The sequence below is a fragment of the Struthio camelus genome, chromosome Z, assembly GCF_040807025.1.
Source record: "Struthio camelus isolate bStrCam1 chromosome Z, bStrCam1.hap1, whole genome shotgun sequence".
NCBI lineage: Eukaryota > Metazoa > Chordata > Aves > Struthioniformes > Struthionidae > Struthio > Struthio camelus.
The window spans coordinates 2,241,531-2,254,406 of NC_090982.1; the positions used below are offsets into that span (position 1 = coordinate 2,241,531).

The 12,876-nt window shown below is 49.1% G+C and overlaps 1 protein-coding gene across 1 annotated transcript; it reads left to right on the plus strand.

Moving 5' to 3' along the window:
• The first annotated feature begins 1,185 nt into the window (after positions 1-1,185).
• Positions 1,186-10,979, plus strand: LOC104144080 (glyoxylate reductase/hydroxypyruvate reductase). The gene is made up of 9 exons (XM_068928687.1): positions 1,186-1,372; positions 1,826-1,956; positions 2,821-2,893; positions 3,344-3,460; positions 4,085-4,173; positions 4,901-5,005; positions 6,268-6,403; positions 7,482-7,612; positions 10,682-10,979. Exons 1-9 carry the CDS (start codon positions 1,287-1,289, stop codon positions 10,801-10,803), a joined length of 990 nt encoding a protein of 329 aa, XP_068784788.1. The 5' UTR covers positions 1,186-1,286; the 3' UTR covers positions 10,804-10,979.
• The last annotated feature ends 1,897 nt before the right edge of the window (positions 10,980-12,876 follow it).

Consider the following 12,876-nt stretch of genomic DNA (forward strand, 5'->3'; position numbering starts at 1 on the left):
AGCAGACTGCAGCTTCTAGCTTCTGCACACAGGGGTAATTCCTATGTACTGACAGGCCTGGGCAGGGAGCGGGGAGGGTGGCTCTGGGCAGCTGGCAGCTGCTTAGGAAGCAGCTGCTCTCTCCGTTGGAGAGATGGAGGAGAGAAAGGAAAAGTCAAGGCTGTTGTCCTTTCTGGGGCAGCAGTAAGAGGAAGGAAGGTGAGGGAGCTGTGAGGGTTGAGGCAGTTTCAACTCCAGGACAACGGATGCTGAGAAGATGGGGCCAGCGAAGTATGGGTGAACCAGCAGCCTATGCTTTTAGGAGTCCTTCCCTATGAAATTGTATGCCTCCTTCCTTCAAGGGCCTTCTACTCACTTCTGCAACCAATCATGAAAACGGTTAACCATCCCTTCCCTCTCCAAAACATGTTGCAGTGTTCCTGTGGTCTCACACTTTCCTGTACAACTTGCAAAGCCCTGCATTTGCTGACAACTGAGAAAGGCATGTGGGCTGGGAAGACCCCAGTCAAATGAGGTGCTGGTGCAGGAAATGTTCTCTGCAGCTCTGCTCAATGCCACACTGTTCCCAAGGAGCTCCAAGGCCTCAACACTACACAGTCATTAGGTGACGGAAAAGCTAGCCTTCTGCAAAATGTCTGCAGGTTTGCTTGTGAATGGCATAGTGGGTACATGTGGTTGTGGTCTAATTTGCTCCATGGGTATGCTGCAGCTGTTGGAGACACATTGCATCTGTGCCTAGTGACTTGCTCTAGCTGCAAGGGCCTACTACACACTGTCTGTGCTGTAGCAAGGACAGGGCAGTGCTGGGGAGGAAAAAAAGAAAAAGCCTTGTAATCTTAGACCCTGTGCAGGGAGATGTTCCCCATGTAGCTGTCCTAGCAAAGTCATGCAGCTCAGCAAAGGCAGCATGAGATACTGATATCTGGAAGTCACCCCTCACCGACCTTGCCTGGGCAGCCGACAAGAGAAGGTGCAAACAGCCCCCCAAGGCCCGCTGCCCCAGCCCTTACTCGCACCGAGCCACGTGCATGCAGGGCTGGCCCCGCAGTTCCCGGAGCATCGCCTTCCTACGTGCCACGCCTTTACGTGATGGCACCAAAGCCCACCACATCCCAGCTGAGCCTGCGCGCTCTGGGGACTCTCCGGGGCCACTAGGGGAAGGCGGGGCCGCGCCGCGCCGCGCTGCGCCACGCCAGCCGCCGGAGGGCGGTGCGGCTCCGCTCGGCGCGGCTCCGCTCGGTTCGGCTCGGCTCGGCTCGGCTCGGCGCGGCGCGGCGCGGCGGCGGATGCGGGCGGCGCGCCGGGCCATGGAGGTGTTCGTGACGCGGCGGATCCCGGCCGCGGGGCTGCGGGCGCTCTCGGAGGCCGGCGGGTAAGCGGGGCCGGCCCGGCTGGGAGCGGCAGGGACCTGCTCGCCTCGCCCTGCGCCCGGCAGCCGGGCACTTTGCCTCCGGCCTGTGTTCGGCCTGGGCCGGGCGCGCTGGAGAGGCCGCCGTGGGAGCGGCGTGGGCGGGGGGGGGGGGGGGACCTGCGGCAGTCGGCTCCCGGCGCCGTCCCGCCTGCCCCCGGCGGCTGGCAAGGGGGCCCCCAGCGGGCTGCGGGCCTCCAGGCTGCGTTTCGCTCGGTCGCGGAGCCGTCCAGGGCAGCCCCGCTGCGGCAGCCCCGCTGCGCGCCCGGGGAGCGCGGCCCCGCGTCCCGCGCCCGGCACAGCCCGTGGCTCTGGTCCCTCTGGAAGGTGCTGTGAGTCACTCCCCGGCCGGGACGGTGCGGTTTTGCGTGGAAATAGCGGTCAGCCGTCCCCGGTAACTGCCTGTGTTCTCTGCAGCTGCACTGTCCAGCAGTGGGATTCAGATGAGCCCATCCCGCGTGCTGAGCTGCTGGCAGGCGTGGCTGGAAAGCAGGGTCTGCTCTGTCTCTTGTCTGACCGCATAGACAAAGAGGTCCTTGATGCAGCAGGTGCGTACAGATGGGCTCCAGGGTAGCCACAGCCCCCCAGCGTTGGCAGGGGTCATCCCTTGCTGCCACACAGAACGGGGAGCCCAAAAATCCCATAGCCACCTTCCAGCTGCAAGGAGCATAAGGTGGGAGGGAAAGAGAATAGGGAAGATGAACAAAATGCTGGATGTGGCAGGGGGTGGAGGGACTGAGATGCCACAACAGTGTGTCCAGATCATCACATCCCGGGTTAATAGGAGGGGTTGATTTCTCAGCTTTTCCCAGGAACAACGAGTCCCTGATGAAGTTGCACTTCTTTAACAAAACTTGGTCCTCCCAGAATTACTGTGCATGTTCAGGAGGTTGGCCAGAAGCAGCCTGAAGTTCCCATGGTCTTGAGCTCTGGGAATGGCTCTTCAGATGTACGAAGTACATGATGGTGCTTAAAAGTCATTCCAAGGCTGATTTCTCTGTCCCTGCAGGCAGCAAACTGCCAGGATACAGGCAGCTCTAGACGGTCCTTGCAGTAGCCAAGCAGATGGGAGATGGGTGGGCCAGTCAGTGTTTCAGACAGAGTCTCCTAGTGCTGCCAAGGGGACACCAGATGGCTGGTTGCTTGTGTAGGGCAAGTGACAGCTGGAAACTGCTGCTAGATATATGAAATAAATTCCCCGGCAAAAAGGCCCACATTTTTTTCTTGCTAGTTTCAGCCCCAGCTATTGCTGGGAACTTCAGTGGGTGGAAAACCATGTGGATTTGAACTGCAGCCTGGCCACTCCGAGAGTTCTGCCCTCTCTTGGTTGGTTGGTTGGTTGGCTGGTTTGGTGGCTGCAGTTTGTTTTCAAGCTGGTATGATTCTGACAGCATTGTCCTGATGTTTTGCAGGGTCCAGCCTGAAAGTCATCAGCACTATGTCTGTGGGGTTTGACCACCTTGCCTTACAGGAAATTAAAAAGCGGTAACCTTTGTTCCTTGCTGGCTCCTAAATGCGTTGTTTCTTTCTGTGCAGCAGCCTCCGTCCCATATTACTGTCTTTGCCTAGCTGCATGCCTAGCTGTGAATGACAGGGTGAAAACAGAGGGTATCAGGCTGGAATGAAGGAGACAGAGGAAGGCTATGAAAATCTGGAATTCAATCCTGCAGTTAATGCAGTAGATCTGCAGGTTGCTTCAGCACAGGCCCAAAGGGCGGATTTTCATGGAAAGAGCTTTGCAACTTGCACTTACATCTTGCTCAGATAAATCCCCAGCTAGCAGTCTTCAGATTAAAGGAATGTCCTCTCATATGTGATAGCATAACTACCTTCAAGAGGTGTTACATCAGCATCTTTTCCGGAAAAATGTAAGTTAGTACCCCAGAGTTGGCAGTGCTAATCCCCAGAGACCTGAGTGCTCTGCTTGCCTTGCAGAGGGATCCGTGTAGGCTACACGCCTGATGTCCTGACCGATGCCACCGCCGAGCTCTCTGTAGCTTTACTCCTAGCTACATGCCGCCGGTTGCCAGAGTCGGTAGAGGAGGTGAAGAAGTGAGTATTTGCAGTCAAGTGCTGGAGTAAGGGCTGACTTTTGAGCTCGGTCACCCCAGGGCTGAATATTGCAGGGGAACGCATGTTACACTGGACAAATGAAATGAGGCTGAAGCCAGTGTTCCACTAAACTGGTAGTGAATGTCTGCAGGCTAACGTGGAGTCTCCTGCAGTTCTGCGAGTGGAGATGTGTTGTTCAAGGTCTGTTCAAGGGACAGAAGTGTCCTCTGAACTCCCCTGTGTATTCTAGCTACAGGATCTGTGGAAGTGAGCAACTGAGGCTGCGCCAAGCCCTTTGTGGAGGAAATGCAGGAAAGAGTTCGTAATATGGCAGCTATTCCCAGGCTGTGGTTAGCAGTGTTTAAATTAAATCAGTCCCAAGGCCTCTGCTGCTTACCCAAGATTTGAGCAGATCCCTGCAGAGGCCACAGAGGTAGCCTGAAACAGCTATCTCCGAGAGCCTGGTCATTTCCCCTTTTGTAAGATCACCTCTATCTGACAGAGAGGCGGAGACCTCTGTAGTGCTTGTAGTTTGTGGTGTACTTGTTCAAACGCTGGGCTGGGCTTTGAGGTAGTCTCTCCTCTGTTTTTTCTAACGTGCTCCCATCTCACTCTTTCTGCTAGCGGTGGCTGGACAACATGGAAGCCCTTGTGGATGTGTGGCTATGGTCTGTCTGACAGTACTGTGGGCATCATAGGCTTGGGAAGGATAGGTAAGTGCGTGTCAGGTACAAAATCTGTCTGTCTCCAGTTATGGCAGAGTACTTCTGGAACTTCAGCCAAGCTGTTTTCCCCTGTTGTGCCTCTTTAAAATCTATTAGAACAACAAGGAAGGCTAGATAGAGTGTCTTAGAGAAGTGATCTTGACTCGTCAGGCCTAGACCTTAAATTTTTAAGCATTCAAGTGTTCACGTTCCGTGTATCTGAATGTAAACAGGATGCTTTTCTCTGAATTTTCAGTTAAGCAAACATCCCAAACAAAGTTCAAAATAACATGCTGTTTTCTGTTCAGTTGTGGACTTTGTCAACAGATTGCTTGTTTTACTACCTTTTCAGTTTGCTCTCTAGGTTACCTCAGGCTTAACATCTCATGGTTCCCTTTGCTGCAAATTCATCGCAGCTGAGAATTCATTCATGCTCCCTAGAGGAGAGACAGAACATGCCTGCCCTTTATCCCCACTCTGGACATGCTCCAAACTTGAATCAAGCCTCACAGGAGCAATCCGGTTAGAGGGGCTGCAGTGGTGCCTAAGCGAGTGATATGTTCTACCAGTTGCTTTGCTTTCAGCCAAACCAAATATGAGCTTGCCAAAAGACGCTGCCTTTGGAACAATAGAGAGGCAGCGTTTGACCCCTGTGCCTTGCGTATTCGTTTCTCTGCTATTTGCCTCTCTGCAGAAGTTTGCACACAATGTGGAAGGTCTCGTCTCTTATTTCTAGGCCAGGCAGTTGCCCGCCGCCTGAAGCCATTTGGGATCAAGAAATTTTTGTACGCTGGCAGTCGCCCAAAACCAGAGATTGCTGCAGAGTTTCAAGCTGAGTTTGGTAAGAAATATAAATGAAGTTAATTTTTAGCCACAGGGTAGCAAACAGCACAAATGAGATGATTCTGGGAAGATGTCATCTAGAGGAGTGAAGGTTCAGAGCTGGAGAGTTCCTCAAGTCTGGAGGTTTCCGGGAGGATTTATCAGTATAGCTGGGCTAAACTTTTACAAAGACATCAGAAATAGCTGACAGTGAACCTTGAACATTTGTTACATGACAAGAGAACAAATTCTGATTCCCTTGACCTAAGTGACTGTTGTGACTCAGCCACTCTTAGAAGTAGGTTAGCTTGATGCATTTAAGCTTTAATTGGCAAACCTTGGTGGTTATTTCTATTGCTTTTGACTTTCATCTTTCCTGTGTCTGTTTATAATTTTCAGTTCATTTCATTCTCAAAATTATATAGAATGGAACAATGAAATTGAAGGGGAGAGTGGCAGCTGCCTTCAGGAGGAGGAGGAGTAGAAGTAGGAGGAGGGTTATGTGGACCCAAATGATACCTAAAGCTACCACGACAGAGGAGAAGTGGGGAGGAGGAGACAAGCTGATACTTACCAGAGATCATAACTGGCAATAGATGTTGGCTGCTGGAAACAAACATTGGCTTTAACCCTAGGTTTTAAAACAAATGTCACATGCAACCAAGCCTAGGGATATAGGGTAGCTACTGAATGGGGGATTTTTCTGCTGGCTGGCTTGAGTCCTGTGTCCTGCATCAAACATTAGTTTTGCAATCTGAAGCGAGGCGCATTTCCTGTTTGGTGCCCCTTTTCACTTTTTTGCACGTTCAGAGTTGTTGCTAGACTTTGTTGGGCACCCTGCGCTTTCCTTCCCTTGCCTCCAAGAGTGGAAGTTGCACAAGTCATTATCTGTAGGTACTGAAGAGAGAGAATTTAATGTTAGTATGAACTGTCACTGCAGTATTTTGCTGTCTAAATATGAAATACATACTAGAATACTGTTTTCATACTATGAAATACAGACCAGATGACTGAAGCCTTCCTAGATTTTCTTTTGGATTGATTTTTATTCAAAAGTGAAATAAAACACCACAATAATGTCTGTAGGAACATGGCTCCATGTCTCTGTGTGGTTTCTGTTTGGTGTTTGTCAGTCCCTATTTCTCCCTGTCCCTAGGGAAAGATCAGCCAAGTCTTTCCAAAGCAGCACTCTCTTGTTGCTGAATCTCATGAATATGAGGGTTTCTGAGATATCTCAGTGAAGTCTCTGAGCAGAGCTGTGATCTGTGTTTCTCCACTCAGTCCCAATCATGAGGCTGGCTGAAGAGTCAGACTTCATTGTCGTGACATGTTCTTTGACTCCTGAAACCCAGGGAATATGCAACAAAGATTTTTTCTGCAGAATGAAGAAAACTTCTGTGTTCATCAACACAAGCAGGTAACCCTGCAGGTTCTCCTACAAGGGCTGTATGGCTCTAGCACCTTGACAACAACTGTGGTTGCAGAAGGGCGTAAGCTGTGAGATATGTTTGTTCTGGGAGTCCAGAGAGCATGTGAAATTGCCACTGCTGCAGCCACATGGATAGTTTGTCCAACTTGTGGCCTGCTCCCTCCATCTCAAGGTCTCTTGGGATCAAGACAAAGGCATGATAAGTTGTTCAGGGGGCTACATCCTCTGTCTTTCCCAGGGCCATGTGTCTAGCCTCAGTGGGATGGATGGGGGGATGACTGTTCAGTCACAGGAAGGTGAGGCTAAGCAAGTCTTCAGCAAAGCACTGTGACCACCTGAACGATTCAATGGCACACAAGTTGCTCTTGGGAAGGAGGTGGCTGGGGCAGGGCTGCATGGCTGATCTTGGCAGTAGCTTCCAATCCCCATTGCCTTCTTACTGAGTACAATGCCAGGGCAGAACCTGTGCTGCCTGGTGCTTGTACCATAGCCCAGCCATTCTGGGCAGCCTCACACTGATTGCCTGTGCATGCCTGGATCATCTGCACTGTTCGTGCTCGGTAGCTTTTCATGTCATCGTGGTGCATTGCTCTTCTCACCATTGAATGGTGAACTATCAGTGGGCAAGTAAGAGCAACTCACAGCCTGCTTGGAGAAGTTGGGCTAGTACAGGCTGTTATCACAACTTTGAAAGCTGTTATCACAACTTTGAAAGCTGGCTCCTTGTCCCTGAGATAGAGGAAAGATGCCTCCTTTATTCCCCGCTCCCCAATAGACAAAACATCTCGGCTTATGTATATTTAAAATTCAGATGCATCCAAACTGGATCTGAATTCTGCTCAGCCAGCCAAGAAGCTGCCTGCCCCTGGAGACTCAGCATGGCACAGCATGAGGGTGTCAGGCATAGCAGGAACAGCTGAACGTCCTTGTGGCCTGTGTCTTAGCTTTGCTGAACAGCCCCCTCTGCCTAGGCTGCTGTGCTCATGTTCATGTGGGGGTGCATCCTTAGGAGTCAGCAGGACTTCTCGGGAGGGGTGTGAGCATCTGTCTGCTCTGTGTTTCCCAGGGGGGCTGTCGTGAACCAGGAGGACCTGTACGACGCATTAGTCAATGGCCAGATTGCAGCTGCTGGCCTGGATGTCACAACTCCAGAGCCACTGCCCACTGATCACCCTCTGCTCTCCCTCAAAAACTGTGGTAAGTTGCTGTAGTGGAAACTGTTCCTCTTCTTGCAGCCTCCTATTTGCAGTGTTTCCCATGCTTAGGGCAAGTGACTTCTTAGTTGATTTGACAAAGAATTTCAGTCCTTGTGAGCCTGTGGGTGCTGAGAAAGAGCTGACATGTAAAAGGACAGGAAAATCGTGGGTGTTTGTTTAAGCAGCTGGTTGATAGTACTGTGCCATACAACAAGGGAAGCCATTAGAAGGCCTTATTAATATAATATAAATTAAGTTTGGGAGGTATTTTAATACTGCAAAGGATAGTTGAGATTGGCTCTTTTTTTTAAAACTTCCTAACGGATTGATCTCTGCATTCAGCGAGATGATAAATTGGGCTTAAAGTCACGAAGGAGTCCCAATACCAGTAGGTGCATGAATCCAAACCCCAGAATCCCCTGCTTGTGGCCTGCCAAGCTCTGGAGTTGCTGTAAGTTCCAGGGCATATATTCTGCAGCAGAATTTGCCATATGGACTCTGCCTAGCAGAATCTCAGCCTTGGGAGCACTTGCAGGATTCACCAGCTAGGCCATCCACTGTGAGTCAGGGCTGCAGGATGCAGATTGCAGTATACATGTTCAGAAGCACAGTTTATTTAAGTGCTTGCCTTGTCCTGGCATGCAAGTTCGCCTGCAGATGTCAGTGAATTAGAGAGCCCTAAGCTGAAGAGTAAGTGTGCATGCTATGGGATGAGCAGAGGTTTCTTTGCAGTTAGTCCAGCTGCATCCCCTGGAGAGCCCGAGGTCTAATGAGCAGCCTTGCATGATGCAGCCCAAGGCAACATGTTACTTGGAGCGAAGAGCCACAGCTAGCTCAGACTGCCCATTCTGTGGCTAATAACAGGCATCAGGCACATGGGAATGTGCCGGGGCTAGGACAAGTGCATATGTCTGCTCTGGAGGAAGGTAGGATAGATTAGGAGGGGTGGTTAAGAGGGGAGGAACTCTGCCTGTGGTGTGCTCCAGCTTTCTCAGGCTGTTGAGGTAGAAGCAGGAGCATCTGAAACAGAAGCAGTAGAATTAATTGCTATTAACTCTCCAGTGCTCTCCCCCAATTGCATTTCATGCTGGGCAGGATGATGCTTTAGTGCTGCAGCAACCACAGAGCTGCCCACAGCATTTTCCTGGGGTGTCTGTATATTCCTGGTATTGCCATCAATGGGTTGTGCTGGCGGGTGCTTTACCTGGCCTTGTAGCTCAGCAGTGCGACTGCTATCCCTGCAGACACAACAACAGGCTTGCCAACAGCCTAGGATGAGTTGGAGTCTGTGCCTGGTGTGTTCCCTTGTGTGACCTTCAGAGAGTTGCTCAGCCCTTCCCCTGCAAGCTGGGATCAGTAGCACTTCCCCTCCTCCTCCAAAGAGGGAAGCACATGAATCAAGTTAGTTGCAAAGAGGGACTTACTCAGACACCAGGTCAGGAGATTTGCTTGTATGCCTTGAAGCAGAAAAGAGACAGACAGAAATGCAATGCAGAGCAAACATTTGCTTCTAGTTAAAAAGTAACTGCCTGCAATTGCTTGCAGCTTCATTGCCTGTTAAAATGCCAGGAAAGTGCCTTTCCCTACCTGAATGTCTCTTCTTCATTGGTGTAGTCTACCGTGTTCCAGAGTTGAGGGCTGTGACCTGGGCCAGGGCAGCTTCCTGTTGCATACCTGAGTTGGTCAAGCTGCCTCAAGTGTGAGATTTTGTATGTGCATCTTCATTTGCATGGGCAAAGTACCAGATTGACTGTGCAGATGGCAACAGAATGTCCCCTTTCAAGGAAGTACGTTTTAGGAGGAGGAAAAATCTGATCTATAAAGAAACTGCAGGGAATTCCAAGTGAAAATTTGGGATTGTCCATCCCTGGTTAATATGTTACTGAAGTATAGGTTCATAGCTGTTACTTTGATTATCTTTTTGTTAAGAACTTGTTTTCACTGTGTTGTACCTGGGTCCCAGAGTAGATAATGTGAGCAATGATAAAAGGTGAGACTTTCCAGAAATAATTTGCGGGACCTCAGAGAATGTAGAGCTTTGGAACAACACCAAACAAGAAAAAAATAAATACATACATTCTGAGTATATTTATTTTCACAGAAATGAGTCTTTGATGAGTCTGAAACTTTTTGCAGATTTCACGCAAAACTGCCAAATAGTTTCAGCAGCTGGAAGAACACTGGATAGGTAGAGAAAGAAGAGGTGTGGACATTGCTTTTGTGGCTTACAGAGAACCCAGGTGCAATCCTTGTTTGTGGAAAAAAGGACTTGGCTCCACAGTTGATCACAGCAGGACCTTTTCCCTCCACACCAGCAGGATGCTGAACAGCTGTTCAGTTTTTGTGGAATGAATGGAGGCTAGAAGGCAGGCTTTTCTCCACACCCTGAGCAAGTATTTTCCATTATTAACTTTGTAACAATTTATCATTAAAGCAGCAGTGGCTTGTTTCTTTACCTTGCATAAAGGTAGCCTTTTCCCATAGGTGGAAAAAACCTTCTGCCCTGACTCTGCTAGAACTTTCCAGCTCCTTTCTACAAATACCATTCAACTTTAAATACACCTTTCCAGTGTACCCAAGAGTAAGAGTCTATAAACCATGATGTTTCAGAACAGGCTGCAGCCTTTTCCTTTGATATGTATTGTTTGGAGCCTGTAGCAGGGCAGAGCCTCCAAAAGCTGTGTGGGAATCAGATCCCAGTGTGAAAATTTCACTGCTGTGCTTGGCTGTAAAAGAGAGAGTTTTTTTTAACTCTAAGACCACTGACTGTTTCCATGCAGTAAGGTAAGTAGGAAGCCTGAGGGCAGGAAGTAAGAACCACACCTAACTGACTGTCTTCAGGCTGGAGGACTTTAAAAATAGATTAGTTAAGCATTTATCCAGTCGAGGCAGTTGATGGTTTTGTTTCTTGTTCTGCTGTTTGATGTCAGCTCCTGCCAGAGATGGCTGGTGCAGGAATCTATTTGCTGATCCCTTGGGAAGATCCCTGGGAGGGGTGGGACAAGGGAAGACTGCAAAAGGTCAGTGAACATAAGAAACCGAGTGAGATAACCCTTCCTGTCCTCTACAGTGATTCTGCCGCACATTGGGAGTGCCACCTATGCCACGAGGAACACCATGTCAGTGCTGGCAGCTAACAATCTCCTGGCTGGTCTGAAAGGGGAACTCATGCCAAGCGAGCTCCTGCTTTGAAGCAAAGCCCAGAGCATGGCTGCCTCTGCAAGGGCGCAGCGTAGATTTTGACATTACCCTTAATGCTGGAGAAGCTTCACAGATCAGTCTGACCCTGTTTCCCTCTGCAACTAACCCATATTAAAGATAACCAGAGTAAGAAAATTGCACAGTGGTTATTAAAGAGAAGCACTAGGTGTGTTGTGTTCATTTAATTTGAGAGCTCAATGGCTTTGGGTGTATTGTGGAGCATGCAGCAGTTTGAATAGGATAGTGGAGTCCTCCAGTTGCAGGTTCTGCTGATCCTGTGGTCATGTCACAACTATAGTCACAAGCTGATGGATTGTTTGGCTCTGTTTCAGAAAACGCTTAAAATGTAAGGACTGTGATTGAGTATTTTGCTAGCCAGCATGTGTTGGATCACCAGAAAAGAGTTGCTGGTGGAGCTTCCACTCTGAAAGTCTCTTCAGGTCAAATCAAGAAGTTCAGGTGGTTCTGCATTTGAGCTGCAAGCTCTTAGCCAGAAATGGGAAGGAGGAGTTATTAAGCAACATGCACAGGCTTGCCGCTGTCAAGCAGGCATGTGTTAAAAGGCTTTGCTAAATCAGTGCCCAGGCATCATTTTTCTATTTTTCAGGTGGGTAAAGAAAAGCAAAAAAGACTTGTACGGCTTGACTTGCAGTTCCAGCTCTGCCCTTTGTATCTGTTATCAGTTCTGAACATAGCAGTGGTTGCTGAGCTGATCTCTTGAGAAGACTGCAAATGGGAATTCTTAGTGGGAGGTTCTGGAGGTTCTCCCCAAAAGAGCAGTAATTCTGACCTGACTTCTCATCAGCCCTTTTTTTCAGACATGAAACGACATCTTCTAGCATGAAGGAAAAAGTGAGCAGGTCCCAACTCTCTTGCTCCCAGGAGAGGCCCTACAGAGAAGATTCTAGGGAATTTTGGGGTTCAGGCTCTCCTGTGGAGACTGTCACACTTCTATAAATAGGGACTGGAGCGCATCTCTCCCTGTCGTTTCTCCTTGGCAAGTCCCTGCTTAAGTTGGTGAAACAATTGCTGAGATGTGCTCCTTGGATGCTCCTTTATGCTGTTTAACATGCCTCGTTTAAGTGGAACATGCACAGATGACATTGAGAAAGAAAACAGAAAGGTGGCTGAGACATCACATTACAGTCATAAGAGGGATTTAACGCCTATTTAAAAACAAATCTCCCAGAAATCTGGCTTTGATTGTGTGCACGTTCAGTGTGATTCTCCCAGAGCACCTTCTTTTTCCAAGGTAGGAAAGGATGAAAACACAGGTGGTTTTCATGTTCTTTAGGGGACAGGTAAAATCATTTCCAGCAGGGTCTTTCCACTGTGAGTGTGCGAGTGTGGAGCACCACAGCATCCAGCTGTAGAGCTTGGTCCCGATTTTCTTCAGCTGGGGCTCACCTATGTGCTTGGAAGGCTTTGTTTCCCAAGAATAAGAAACAACAGCATCCCTTCCACAGTCTTCTCCCCACTTCTTTTGGAGGCTTGCTGAAAAGGAGTTCAAAAGCAGTTCTTCAAACTCAGGGTCCTGTGCATCTGTGACAGCCTCTCGCTCCCCTGCTGCGAGCAAGCCAGGTCAGGGGTCTGCATTTTCCCTAGATAAAAAGCAAGGCCTTTCTCCAAGGGGCTTTAGGGGTAGTTCTCTCCCATTGGAAACTGTAGTCTCAGCTTCTTTCTGGCTGCCTGATGCTGCTGGTGGGTGTAGAGTTAAGGCCGTCACTTGCTCTCCTAACTGATGTTCTGTGGTTCAGTGCCTCCCTCCCAGTAGCCCAGATAACAGATTAAGTCTCCTGTTCTCAGTATTGCTTGCAAATGTAAACAAAACTGAGTGTTTTGGGTCCTACCATTTTTTGAAGCTGTAACTCTAGGGAAATGGGAGTAGAATAGATCTTACCTTGAATGCCAGTATGAAAACCTGAAGTTTTAATAAAGGAAGAAATAAAGATGTGTTATCTAATAATAAAATTATATAAATGTAAATACTGTGAAAGAATGTGCGTGTGCTCTGTTGGCCTGCTTAATGTATCTTAGGCAGTTTTGCACAAAGGGGCCTTTGTC

What these genes read in the sequence shown, in the direction of transcription:
- LOC104144080 (XM_068928687.1), top strand. Translation starts at nt 1,287, where the DNA reads ATGCGGGCGGCGCGCCGGGCCATGGAGGTGTTCGTGACGCGGCGGATC. An exon ending in TCGGTAGAGGAGGTGAAGAA is followed by an intron (nt 3,461 to 4,084) that starts GTGAGTATTTGC and finishes TCTTTCTGCTAG; the next exon opens with CGGTGGCTGGACAACATGGA. An exon ending in GTGTTCATCAACACAAGCAG is followed by an intron (nt 6,404 to 7,481) that starts GTAACCCTGCAG and finishes TGTGTTTCCCAG; the next exon opens with GGGGGCTGTCGTGAACCAGG.